The sequence below is a fragment of the Carcharodon carcharias genome, chromosome 16 (genome assembly GCF_017639515.1).
Source record: "Carcharodon carcharias isolate sCarCar2 chromosome 16, sCarCar2.pri, whole genome shotgun sequence".
Lineage (NCBI taxonomy): Eukaryota > Metazoa > Chordata > Chondrichthyes > Lamniformes > Lamnidae > Carcharodon > Carcharodon carcharias.
In genome coordinates this window covers 2,403,766-2,416,888 of record NC_054482.1, presented here as the reverse complement: position 1 = coordinate 2,416,888, position 13,123 = coordinate 2,403,766, and the positions used below count along the sequence as shown (strand labels likewise).

The window sequence follows — 13,123 nt, the reverse complement described above, 5'->3', positions numbered from 1 at the left end:
TAAGGTGCCACATAAAAGGTTATTGCACAAAATAGGAGCTCACGGTATTGGGGGTAATGTATTAGCATGGATTGAGGATTGGTAAACACAGAGTCAGGATTAATGGGTCTTTTTCAGGTTGGAAAGATGTAACTAATGGAATGCCACAAGGAACAGTCCTAGGGCCTCAATTATTTACTATCTATATTAATGACTTGGAGGAGGGGGCGGAGTGTAATGTATCCAAACTTACTGATGATATAAAAAGGTGGGAGAGCATGTTGTGATGAGGACATAAGGAATCTGCAAAGGAATATAGATTGGTTGAGTGAGTGGGCAAAAACACGGAGTTTAAAGTAGGAAAGTGTGAGGTCATGCACTTTGGTAGGAAGAATCAAAAGGCAGACTATTATTTAAATGGAGAGAATCCCCAAAAAAGTGCAGCACAGAAGGATCTGTGTGTTCTTATGCATGAAACACAAAAGGTTAGCATGAGGGCGCAGCAAGTAATTAAGGCAACAAATGGAATTTTGGCCTCTATTACTAAGAGTTGGAGTTTAAAAATAGGGAACTCTTGTTACAACTGTACAGGGTGTTGGTGAGGCCGCACCTGGAGTACTGTGTAAAATTTTGGTCCCCATTTTTAAGGAAGAATATACTGGCATTGGAGGCAGTTCAAAAGAGATTCACTAGGCTGATTCCTGGGATGAAGGGGTTGACTTATCAAGAACGGCTAAACAGGTTAGGCCTTATTCATTGGAGTTTAGAAGAATGAGGGGTGATCTTATTGAAACGTACAAGATTCTGAGGGGGCTTGACAGGGTAGATGTTGAGAAGATGTTTCCACTAGAGGGGGAATCTCAAACGAGGGGACACAGTTACAGAAGAAGGTGACACTCATTTAAAACTGAGATGCAAAGGAATCTGAGGGTAGTAAGTGTCTGGAATTCTCTACCTCAGAGAGCTGTGGAGGCTAGATCACTGGGAGCATTTAAAGAGGAGGTAGATAGATTTTTGAAATATCGGGGAGTTGAGGGCCAGGAGGAGCTGGCACGAAAGAGTTGAGGCCTGGGGCAGATCAGCCATGATCCTATTGAATGGTGGGGCAGGCTTGAGTAGCCAAATGGTCTACTCCTGCTCCTATTTATGTTCTTACATTCCCTTATTTCTGATATGTGTGTTATGTTGCATTTTTATTATTTTTTTCCTCTCAGGTTTAGTGGTTATTAATACTCCACCTTACCCTCACACATCTTTCAATGACAGCAGCCTCACACTCAGCACATGCTACTTCTACATCCTCCAACTATTCAGCTGTAGCTGGAAAAGGATGTCCATAATCGCTGGGAGCAGAGCAGAGCTGGTGGGGGAACAAGGACACCTACATCTCTTGAACCCCATGGAGGAGATGAATGGTTGCATCAAGGGAACGACTGCAATAAAGCCATAGCATCTGGTTATCGCTGAGGACATTAAAATTTATTGTACACTCCTACATCATGCCTGTTCTCAATTCACAGCTCACCCTTATCCTACTATCTGGCATGATGTGCAAGTTGCTGATGGTGTGACATCCACATTTTGCTTTCCAACACATATCCTCCTTCCCTTACCCCAATCTTCCCTGATTTTTCCTTGCAGGCTCCCCCAAACTGTCACCGGCCAGCCACAGCAGCTCCAGAAGGGATAGAGAAAGTAACAGCGCCACACAGATAAAGAGGTTCTGTCACTTGGTCACAGCCACCAGCTTAGATATTCACACTGCACCACCTAAGAGGCCAGCAATGAGTTGGGATCTGCACGTGGTGAGACTATGGGCAAGAGTGGGCTGTAGCCAGGCGAGTGAAAAAGAATAGTCTATGTGCCAGCACACTGGAGAGTGAGATCTGCTAGAGAGACACAAATGAAGACTTCAATGGGGCATCATTGAGGAGTGTGTTTTTGGGCATGCACACCAGATTTTGGGTGTATTGACTGTGCCAGACAGCCTCCTATCACTGTCAAGGAGCATGTAGGAGTCTCGCTCCAACTGGTAGAGGGTATCGTATTGAGCTTCCCCTCTCTGCAGTCTCTGCTGCAACTCCTATCATGCTGCAGAACCAGAGACACTCCAACTCTAGCCCCTCCTTTGTGTGGACAGGTCACCAAATCCAGCAACAGACCACAACACACCAAAAAAAAACGCTCCACAGCATTTACAGAAATTTTGTGAAGGTGCAAGTTAGTCTAAAACACCTAGCCTTCAAGTTGGATGTCTGGCCCTTTAAATAAAGCAAGTGGTGGATCCCTCTTGCAGCAGTACTGGTGTTCTTTGGTTAGCCATAAGCAGATACTTTATTTGGACCTGTGGGGTTCAAGCTTGTAAATTGTGTGTCAGATCAGCCAGAACAGCCATTTAACTTCACGATCTGGCCAGCTGGGAAGCTCTCGGAGCATGCACGGCATGCCCAAGCCCTTCCCGGCATGTGGCCTGCACTTCACCCTGTTAGCTGCGGAACCCACACAGATGGCCTCCAGTTTCTGTGGCACTGGCTCCAGCAGCATAACAGAGCCAAATTTCTTGGCCCAACACTGTTAGTTCTTCACTGGTCAATGAAATTGAAGTTACGTCATTTTTTTTCTTCCCCATACGTCTACAAGTTATGCCCCGCCATCAATGCAGTCATTCTACAGCATCTCTGAACTTCTGCATGTGCAGCATTTACAATTAGTCACCACATTTTGTACCATTTTAAGCAGTACAGTCACATAGAAAGTAGAACTGTGATTGCGTAACACCTTTCACATTTTAAAAGGGGAGTATTGGTGAAAATTACTAAATAGCAGTAAAATATTTCCTTTACCATTGAAATGACACAAATGAACTGCAAAATGAAGACTACTTTAAATTTTACATCATTTTATTTGTCATATAATAAAAACCAATTTCTTTTAAAACCTCCCCTTCCCAAAGGGTGCATGTGTATTTTAGTTTATTCCATTTTTGGTCATTTTTAATTTGTGCTTCTAGCTCCATTTGTGTTAAACCATAATAGCACAAATGTGACCTTATTACAGATCTAACTATAAACTAACTGATAAGTCTTTTACAATGGGTGGCATTTTAGAAATCTGCACAAAAGCATTAACATATTGCAATTTTATGCATTTCTGTGAAAGCTACAGTTTGTTTCCTACGTGTAACATTTGGTACAAAAAACCCTACTTGTGAAAATAGAGCCTTTTGCTGTATATCTCTCACTACAAAATAAAGCAAAAAAATATACAAATTTTTTGAATTTAAAAACTGGGAAAAGGAGACAATGTGCCACCAAGCAGAAGCAGCTCACCTCACTGCCTGATGTTACAGCCCATGACTTCACATTACTTGAATTATTGTGCGAGACAGTTGAAAGCAAACAGATTAATATTGTTGACATTAATAGCAATAAGATCCAAAGAGCTTAATTTCACTAAACCATTACAGCAGCTACATTAAATAATGAACACACACACAACGATCTCATTTTTTTTGGCAGACACTTTGCAGAAAGGCAGACATCAACCTTTTTTTTTTGCTGGATAAACAGCAACAACATAGGTTTAGATGGTACAATGAATAATGATGATAGGAATGAAGATTTAGATTAACTTCAATTCATATGATGTGTGCTTTGAGGTGTAGTATGTTACTTTCAGTCGGTTCTCTTACAATGTGGAAGTAATGTTGATGTCAAATCGCTTTGAGCAAGTGTGTGATGAAATTGTTGTTTTTAATTGTGAAATTGTAGACTGAACATTGCATTATGTACCAGTAAATTTTATCATGAAATATAAAGTGAATTAGCAAATTGAGGCTGGTGAGACACTGAAAATTATTCACAAATAGTGATGCCAGGAAGCATGCAACCTATTTATTCTTCAGGGTGGTGCAGAACAGTTACATCTTCCCAATATTGCTGTGAATTTTCTTTCCAAGCCCACCACTCTCGGTCAGCAATTTTACACAAGCTGTTCTGGCATCTGTTTTCTCATGAAGCTTGTACAATTGCTCACCCAAATGACAACGGGTTATTCACTGTGGCTACATCGAAGGCAACACAATAGGTAATTTAATGATGAAATGAACATAGTCATTCAACTCTGTTATTAATTCGTTTTGCTTTTACCTTGCAACATTATAGCCGCTATCAAATTCCAATTTAAATGGACAATTTTAATGTTTGATTTTACACTATTTTTGAAAATAGAATAGTTCGGATATGAATTGGATTTTTCCTTCCACCTACGTAGGCAGGATTTGTTCTTGTCTATTTTTCGGTCAATAAGAGAAGTGTAATATTCAGTTTATACAAGCTTCACTGAAAAGAAAGCATCATTGATACAACAATTATTCATTGTTCTCCAACTCTGTCACGACTGACATTTGACCTTGGATACTGTTACACTTACTCAACACAAAGATAGTCTTAAGTTTTAGAGCATAGCACTCAATAAATAAATATCATTTATCCTATTTCAACTGTGATTTTTTTTTTTCGAGCATCAGTGTCATTGCCACTCTATTTCTGGTTATCCAACCCAGCAGTTAAAACTAAAAATCCATCTATCTGACTGGGTTTCAACCACCTAAACGGCAGGATCTCTGCTTGCTGCAGAACACATCGTAGAATGTACAACACTACTTTCCAGTTCAAACCAGATAACAGCATAAAGTAAGCCTAGGTGTGGCATGAGGGAGGTAAATTATTTTACCCCCGGGCCATTACAAACAGCTTCGAATAGATATTTTTTGCTAAATCAGATGCTGTGCTCAAGTTTTTTTTTATCTTAAGATACTGAATTTCACATTAGGAAAATAGACTGAGTTGTTCATTTTGGCACTATCCCATGCTGTGGTGGGCATCACTTTAAAGCACTTACATTTCCCCTTATGTAATTGTCCAGCTCAACTATCAGCTTGCTATATCAGTTTTTATTTATTATTTATGATCACTATTTAAATAAATACATTGCATCAGTGTGACTCCTGCTATGTATCACAATGAGCCAAACTTTGCTATATTAAATTTTGAAAGCGCTATCCTAGACATTAATTTTAAAAATGCTCACTGCCGTCAGCTCTATATATGTTTTACTGGTACTGCTTGCATTTGAGGCTGAATGAATGATGATTGAGCCCTCAAAAAAAAACCCTTCCTTTTTTCCCTAAAGAAGAATGAAATAAATGTGAACTCTTTCAGCAAACTAATGGAAGTGTAATGAAAACAGCAACAAAAGGGTACTTTACGTAATATATTTATCTCATGTCAGCAAGCAGCACAACTGGATTCTTAATCATTTCTATTTCGGTACTAGATGGACTTTTAAGAAGTTTGTGTTACAGAACTTGAAAGTACGCTATCAGCTTTTCACATTCGTGCTTAGAAAGCCAAGTACATATGATAGGTTTCAAAGTTACAAGCCATTATTACCTACCTTTCAGTCAATGCTCTAAAGCTCAGGGCTTCCAATTAATTTTTTCATAATAGGAATAATGGACTTTTTATTTTTTTTCCTTGCATTGCCTAAATTCTTGACAATAACCAAGTGATTGTTCAAGCCCCATTACAGCTCAAGGCAACTGTACTTACATGTAAAATTTTGGAATAATATTTTACAAAAACAAAAAAGGAATCAGTCACCTATGTCATCTATGGCTGTTTTACCACTTATTCTACCTGAGAACTGTTTGAAGAAATCCCCACCCCACAGCAGTGATGATATACAATTTGCAGCTTACACTAAACAATTGTCCATAAAATGAAAGTTGGAAAAGAAAATGGATGGAGTAAAATTAAAAAATAATGCTGCCTGAAAAATAAAAATGAAATATAAACACTCACTATAGAATAAAATACAAATTTGAGTTTGCAGACTAGAAGTCAATCTACCATTGGAAAACTGGTAGTATAAGCACAATTGTTTATGTCTAATTGTTGCAGACATCAATTCCCCAATGTAATAAAAATTTTCCAATAAGTATCCCGTACAAGACATGTCAGGTTGACCCATAATATACTGTCACTGCTTTTGACAAACGCAGACACGCCAATGAAATAGTTTAGTCCCAAGATATATGTGTCTCTTGTAGATTTCCTCCAATCTCTCAGAAATGAATGGCAGCAACCACAGAGCTTCAGACAACTTAGAATCTCAAATGGGATTTGTGCTTCACCAGGTACCTGTTGTATTAACAAAAAAAAATACTCAGTCACAACCAAAATTATTGAATTTACAAACACTCATTAAATTAGTATTAATATGCTGCAAAGGTCTTTGTAGTTGCAGCAAAAAAATGGGCTCTGGTGAAACAAGTGAAAGAATCCAATACTGACAATTTGCACATCATGCTTTTTCCCTCGAGAAATAGACACAGCCTTTAGATATAAATGATGGCGCATTGCAGTTTTCTACATATTGACATGTCCTTGAAGTCCGAGCTGAATGTTTTATGGTACAGCACCAAGGGCTGAATTTGGACAATGACATGCATGCAAAATATGTTATACAACCTTCTGTGTAACACAATGAATTGTACCTCCAGATATGGAGCTGGAGAGATAAGCACACCAGCAGGAAGGCATTGTGTGTGAATACATCAGCCTTATCACAAAAGACTCAGCTCATGACTTGTAATTACAACAGATGCACAAATGTTGGCCATGAAATCTTTCAGTATTCTTGCACCCCTTCTAACAATCAACTGCAAAAGTGAATAAAAGTAAAATATTTGGTTGTTAAACGTTCCATCCAAGATAACAAATGAAAAGATTTGCATCAGAACCTAACTGTATAACGAGAGTCTATATGTTGGCAGTTGTTCTTGACTGCGGCGTCCAGCCAAGCTTTCCTAGACATTTTAAACTGAATTAATTTTTTGTCCAGTCTATAAAAACTGCATTTAATATCTAAAACCAGTATAATAAAGACACAGCTGATGGCTGTATACCAGATACATTAATAAACTATACTTTTAAGATCTTTATATATTTTGAAGAGTCTTTTGTGCACAAAGAATTAAAATTGATCTCTAGATGTGAAAAATACTTTTCAATGGATACTTGTATTCATTCTTAAAAATTTCAGACATGTGCATTTAAAAGTTGGGCTGATTTTCTTTAATTTTTCAATAGATCAGACATCAAAAAAAAGAAATTCAAAACAGAATTTAAAACAAGGCGGCACACAACTTCCAAAAATTATACCCTCTACTCTCGATAACCAGGAACCCCAACCAGCGTGTCTTCAATTGTGCTTCAATTTATTTTACAGTTCATTCCAACATAAAGAAAGACTAATTTCTATTTCATCCAGACAGTTTCAATTCTACTAAGAGAAAATTGAACTCTCTGGGAATCTTCATTGTTTGCTTCTTTTCGATCATTTCAACATTTCATTTGCACTGATTTTGTGAACAAACATATGCTTCAAAATTAAACACTTCAACTTTTTATGCTCAGCTTGTCCACTCCCACTGCACCACCTGCCTCCCATCCCATTCACTACCCTACACTAAGAAAATGCATTCTTTGGGAGCCATGTAGAAAGCATGCCGTAGTCAAAGACGTTCTGTAAAGAGAATTTTTCATGGCTTTGCCATTTATGAGGGACCCATAAATTATGGACTGGGGTTACTGTACTTAGGAAATGAATTAGCTTGACAGATTGCCAAAAAGATGATCCTGCACAATTTTTCATCAAATTTTCTTCACTTGAAGAATCTAGGTCAACTAAGATTAAAAATGGTTAAGGAGGCATTATCATTTGGCAAAGTGCTTGCAAGATCTCAGCAAGTTTGTAGGCAAAGTACTACACAATAACGGAATTGATAATAGCAGTGTGTCATTAACGTATTTGGTACTGAGGAATCACATGGAGTGGCAACTGAGAATTCAGCCAGCCAGCAAATCTCGGTTTTTCATTGTTATTTTGTCAGTGGATGGATCAGCAACGAATGAGTTGTCACAGCACATCCTGTTTTAAATATTACACACAAGGTGATTACACTCCAAATAAAATGTTCTTAAGACTGATCTCTGTTTTCAAGGCCCATTAACAAAAAAGATTTTTAAAAATGCAGTTTCAAAACACTCCAAGGTTCAACCACTAGGCTGATTCATCAGTATTAAGGAAACGCTGCACTGATGAAGAATTAAATGGAAGATACATCCACCTCATCTGATGATTTGAGTGGATTTTTGGCCATCATTAGCAGATCTGCCAGGGGGCCAATCTGAACACTTGCCAAAGCAAAACTGCTGCTGACCTGTCCCAATTTCTTCTCAATGATAACTTTAATTTATATACTACCTTTAACATAGTAAAACATTCCAAAGTGCTCATAGGAGCATTATCAGAGTTTGAAATCGAGACACAAAAGGAAATATTATGACAGATGACCAAAAGCTTGGTTGAAGAAGTTGGTTTTAAGGAGTATCTTAAAGGACAAAAGAGATGGATTAGATTAGTGAGGGAATTCCATTGCTTAGAGCCCTAGCAGCTGAAGGCATGACTGCCAACGGTGAAACAATTAAAGTAGGGGCTGTGTGAGAGGCCAGAATTGGAAGGGTACAGAGATCTCAGAGCTCTGTAGGAGGTTACGGAGATAGGATGGGGAGCGGCCACAGAGGATTTGAAAGCCAGGATGGTAATTTTAATTTGAAGCCTTGCTGGACTGGAAGCCAATGTAGATCAGCAAACATTGGGTGATGGAACTTGGTGAAAATTAGAATATAACATCAGAGTTTTGAAGTTTATATAGGGAGGGAGGTGGGAGGCTGGCCAGATAAGCATTGGTATAGTCAAGTCTAAAGGTCACAAAGGCATGACTGAAGGTTTCAGCAGCAAACGAGCTGAGGCAGGGCAGAGGTGGGCAATGTTACAGAGGTGGAAGTAGGTGGTTTTAATGCTGAAGTGGATCTGTGGTCAAAAGCTTGGGGCCATTATTGACTCAATGCAGTGGAGAGGGGTGGAAATACTGTTCTGCTGCAACACCAGTTAAAAGGCAGTAAGATGGCAGAAGAAATAACAGCCGTCAGGGATTTCAGCAACTTGGCTCTTACATTTTCTAATGGGTTCATGGAGGTGGGTTGTCTGGTAATCTACTGAGCACAAGTGAAAATTAGGACATGGGAGTAGGTGGGGGTGCATCTGTGAGCGAGAGAGAGAGAGAGAAAGAAAGAGACAGGCAGACAGATATCTCTTCAAAGGAAGGTGGTGGGGGGCAGGGGAAGAGTTGGGAACAACCACCCTTGGCTGAGTAGCCTTGGATCCAAATCTTCCAGCGAATAATGATTTTGAATGCATATAATGAAGATGGTCTCTCTGCATTTGGTTAAAATAAAGGATAAATGGGATAGTTTGTGACAACATCATCAATGCATTTCTGATGATGTGCAGAATACCCTAGAAACTATGATAGCCTGAGGAACTGTTGCAGCATCAAGATGCAAAGGAGAACTTCTAAGGACAATGGTGGCTTCTGGAGTGAAAGCTACCAATCCTTCAATAGCTGTTCACTGGGATTCAAGAATTTGAGAGACCATTTGGTCTGTAATAACATCAATTAGTTGTGTTCAGCCTTTGCCCACTTCCTGTGGACTTTGAGGAGTTAGTGTGGATCTCACTGTCCTTACAAACAGTGGCAGAGAGTTCATTTCTTAAGGTCCCCTCAATGCTATCAAATTAGGAGAGCTTCAGATGTGCTGGCGCTACTGGTTCTTGCAAGCGCCAGATAGTTCCACTGGCATAGAAATTATTCTGCTATAAGAGTCATCTCAGTAATCTAAAACCCCAGGGGAGTGACAACAGTCACCTATCACTCAACCATATACTAAGGGAGCTTCACTGAATTAGTACATTAAGACCTGGAACAAGTAAACTGCAGAAGGCAGTCACTGGGAGAATAAATTGTATTGTCACTTCCTAGGGAATGTTGTTGCTATTTCAAGTAAATACATAATAACAGAAGAAATAGGAGCAGGCGTAGACCATTCTGCCGTGGGAGCCTGCTTCACCTTTTAATATGCTTTTGGCTGATCTTGTACCTCAACTTCACCTTTCTGCACTGTCCCTTGATTCCCTTAGTACCCAAAAATCAACAAATCTGTGCCTTGAATCTAAGCATCCACAGCACTCTGGGGTAGAGAATTTCGAAGATTCACAATCCTTAGAGTGAAGAAATTTCTCCTCATCTCAATTCTAAATAGACAACCCCTTATTCTGAAACTAAGACCCCCTAGCTCTCGATTCCATAGCCAGGGGAAACATGCTCCTAGCATCTATCCTATCAATCCCCTTAACAGTTTAATATGTTTCAATGAGATCACCTCTCAGCCTTATAAATTTTAGGCCATATAGTCCTAGTCTAATCAATATCTCCTCATGGGGCAATCCTTTCAAACAAGACATTAGTCCAGTACATCTTCGCTGCAGTCCCTCTAAGAATATCCTTCCTTAAGGAAACCAAAACTGTACTCAATACTGCAGGTGTAGTCTCACCAAGGCCCTATGTAATTAAGCAAGACTTCCTCGCTATTATACTTCAATCCCTTTATAATAAAGAACAACATATCATGTGTCTTCCAATGGCTTGCTGTGTCTGCATGTTAACTTTGTGATTTGTGTACAAGGTCACCCAGGTCCCTCTGAACTCTGACATTGCCCAGTCTCACCATTTAAAAATAATTCTGCTTTGCCATTTTTCCTTCCAAAGTGGGTAACTTCACCTTTCCCAACATTATATTCCATCTGCCATGTTCTTGTATACTCGTGTAACTTGTGTATTTTCCTTTACAGACTCTTTGTATCCTCCTCAGAGCTTACTTGCCTACCTAGGTTTGTATAAGGCCATAAGATGTAGAAGCAGAAGTAAGCCATCGGCCCATCAAGTTTGCTCCGCCATTCAATGAGATCATGGCTGATCTGATAATCCTCAACTCCACTTTCCTGCCTTTTCCCCATAACCCTTGATTCCCTTACTGATTAAAAATCTGTCTATCTCAGCCTTGAATATACTTAATGACCCAACCTCTACAGCCGTCTGCGGTAAAGAATTCCACAAATTCACTATAATCAGAGAAGAAATTCCTCCTCATCTCTGTCTTAAATAGGTGACCCCTTTCTCTGAGATTACGCCCTCTGGTCCTAGACTCTCCCACAAGGGGAAACAACCTCTCAGCATCTACCCTGTCAAGCCCCCTAAGAATCCTATATGTTTCAATAAGATCACCTCTCATTCCTCTAAACTCCAATGGGCACAGGCCCAACCTACTCAACCTCTCCTCATAAGAAAATCCCTCCCATACCTGGGACCAACCTAGTGAACCTTCTCTGGACTGCCTCCACTGCCAGTCAGCAAACTTGGATAGATTACACTCAATGCTCTCAACTAAGTAATTGATCTAGATTGTATGTAGCCGAGGCCCAAGCTCTAATCCTTCTGGTATCCCACAGCCCCGCAATTTCTGCAGAAGAAACAGAGGTGATTGAGGTGGAGGGGTTAACTTTGCCCACCCCACACTGACTACATTTAAATCTGGCAGAACAGGCCTGCAGTGAACATTAAAGGAAACCAGTGATTTATCGGGAAGAGAATTCAGGTGCAGTTATTTTTGCAGTCAATTTAAAGGCATTTTCATCTCTTCGTCACCCTAAAATGTGCAGTAATTCAAAGGAAAATCCAGGCCATAAGATTTCACAGTACAATTTGAAGGAACGCAGGAAATTCATAGCCAATGTTCCATCAGCAACCAATGCTACCAAATCAGCCATTGACACCCTGGGATTTTGCTTGACCTATAATGGTCATCAGGTTTGCCTACATAATACATGTTACGTCACGATAAAATCAATTATATGTGAAACTGATTCATAACTGAAAGGCATGTTAAGGGCATTATGTAAATTCAATAAGTATGGTATATATTTACTTGGGGCCTCAATGCAAGGGGTACTGTGGATACTGCTTATTTCTACAAATCTATGGACAACACTGCAGTTACAATTTATCTGCTACTCACCTGTCCAAAGTCTCCCAGAAGCGCAGCAAAACAGCTCTGTCAAGATGGCGCTTGTGGTGGCTCAATTCCAGCACCGTCACATCCCACTTCTGAACATTTGGATCCAGACGCATTTCATCATACTTGAGATGGAATGCCTTGACTGGGAGAGAATGAAACATGCAGCCTTTAATTAAGGTGTAATAATAATACCATATGGAAAAGCTTAAAGAAAGAACTAACATTTATTTAACACCCTTCATGATATCGGGCTGACCCAAAGTGTTTCACAATGATGAGTAATACGATATCTTTAACAACATAACTAAGTCAGTCAACTGTCTTTAATTCAATTCAATTTAAGGTTCATTTCAAGACATCTGCTCCCAGCTATCCAAGGATTCTATGTGAATCTTTAGATTCTACACAAATGTACCAAAGCCAAAAAATCAATAAAAAAAACCAAACCTATGCAAGTACCCAAAATGAACATGCTCTTTCTGCACCATCTAGCTACCATTGAGGTCTGATTTAGAACTGGCAACACTCAACGTGCGGGTGTGTGTGACATCGAGAGAGAATGTCTGAGAGAGCGAGAGTGTGAGTGAGAGCAAGAGTGCGAGTGAATATGAGTTCCTTGTTTTTGATGAGAAGTCAAATACTTAATCCCTTCAGCCTTTAGACAAGTTACTCCACACAGAAATCAAGATCCTATTTTTTAAAAATGTTTTTTTAAATTATTCCCCTAGGTTAATTAAGGCAACAAAATTGAGGCTTCATTTTTCTGACAGCTGCTGGTAGTCAAATCTAATCTATATTCCAGCTGCCTCAGCAGGATGAATCCAGGAAACTAGAAAAAACGAAACTCGTGCAGATTCCTGGTTTCACAATTAGTGCTGGATTAAGGTGTCGAGGTTGGTGGCGGGGTGGCTAACTGAATGACGGAACATGCACGAGGGTTGAATAGCCTACTCCTGCTCATGTTAAATATGTAATACAATGTAGCCTGGAAGCTGTGGAGATGTCCTTTGTATCAGCACTAAAGGTTTAAGTTCGTATAAAACTTTGAATCTGTGGCATTGTTTAAATTAATACATTGCTTACAAATAAATGACCAGAAATGT

General features: G+C 39.4%; 1 protein-coding gene across 1 annotated transcript in view; it reads right to left on the bottom strand.

Moving 5' to 3' along the window:
* Nucleotides 1-2,861: 2,861 nt before the first annotated feature.
* Nucleotides 2,862-13,123, bottom strand: part of cdc73 (cell division cycle 73, Paf1/RNA polymerase II complex component, homolog (S. cerevisiae)) — a 384,146-nt gene continuing 373,884 nt past the window's right edge. Inside the window, exons 16-17 of the mRNA XM_041207677.1 lie at nt 12,021-12,162; nt 2,862-6,182 (exon numbers count right to left, since the gene is read on the bottom strand). Of these exons, the coding sequence (XP_041063611.1) occupies nt 6,146-6,182; nt 12,021-12,162 (179 nt within the window). The 3' untranslated portion in view covers nt 2,862-6,145. The remainder of the gene's footprint in view (nt 6,183-12,020; nt 12,163-13,123) is intronic.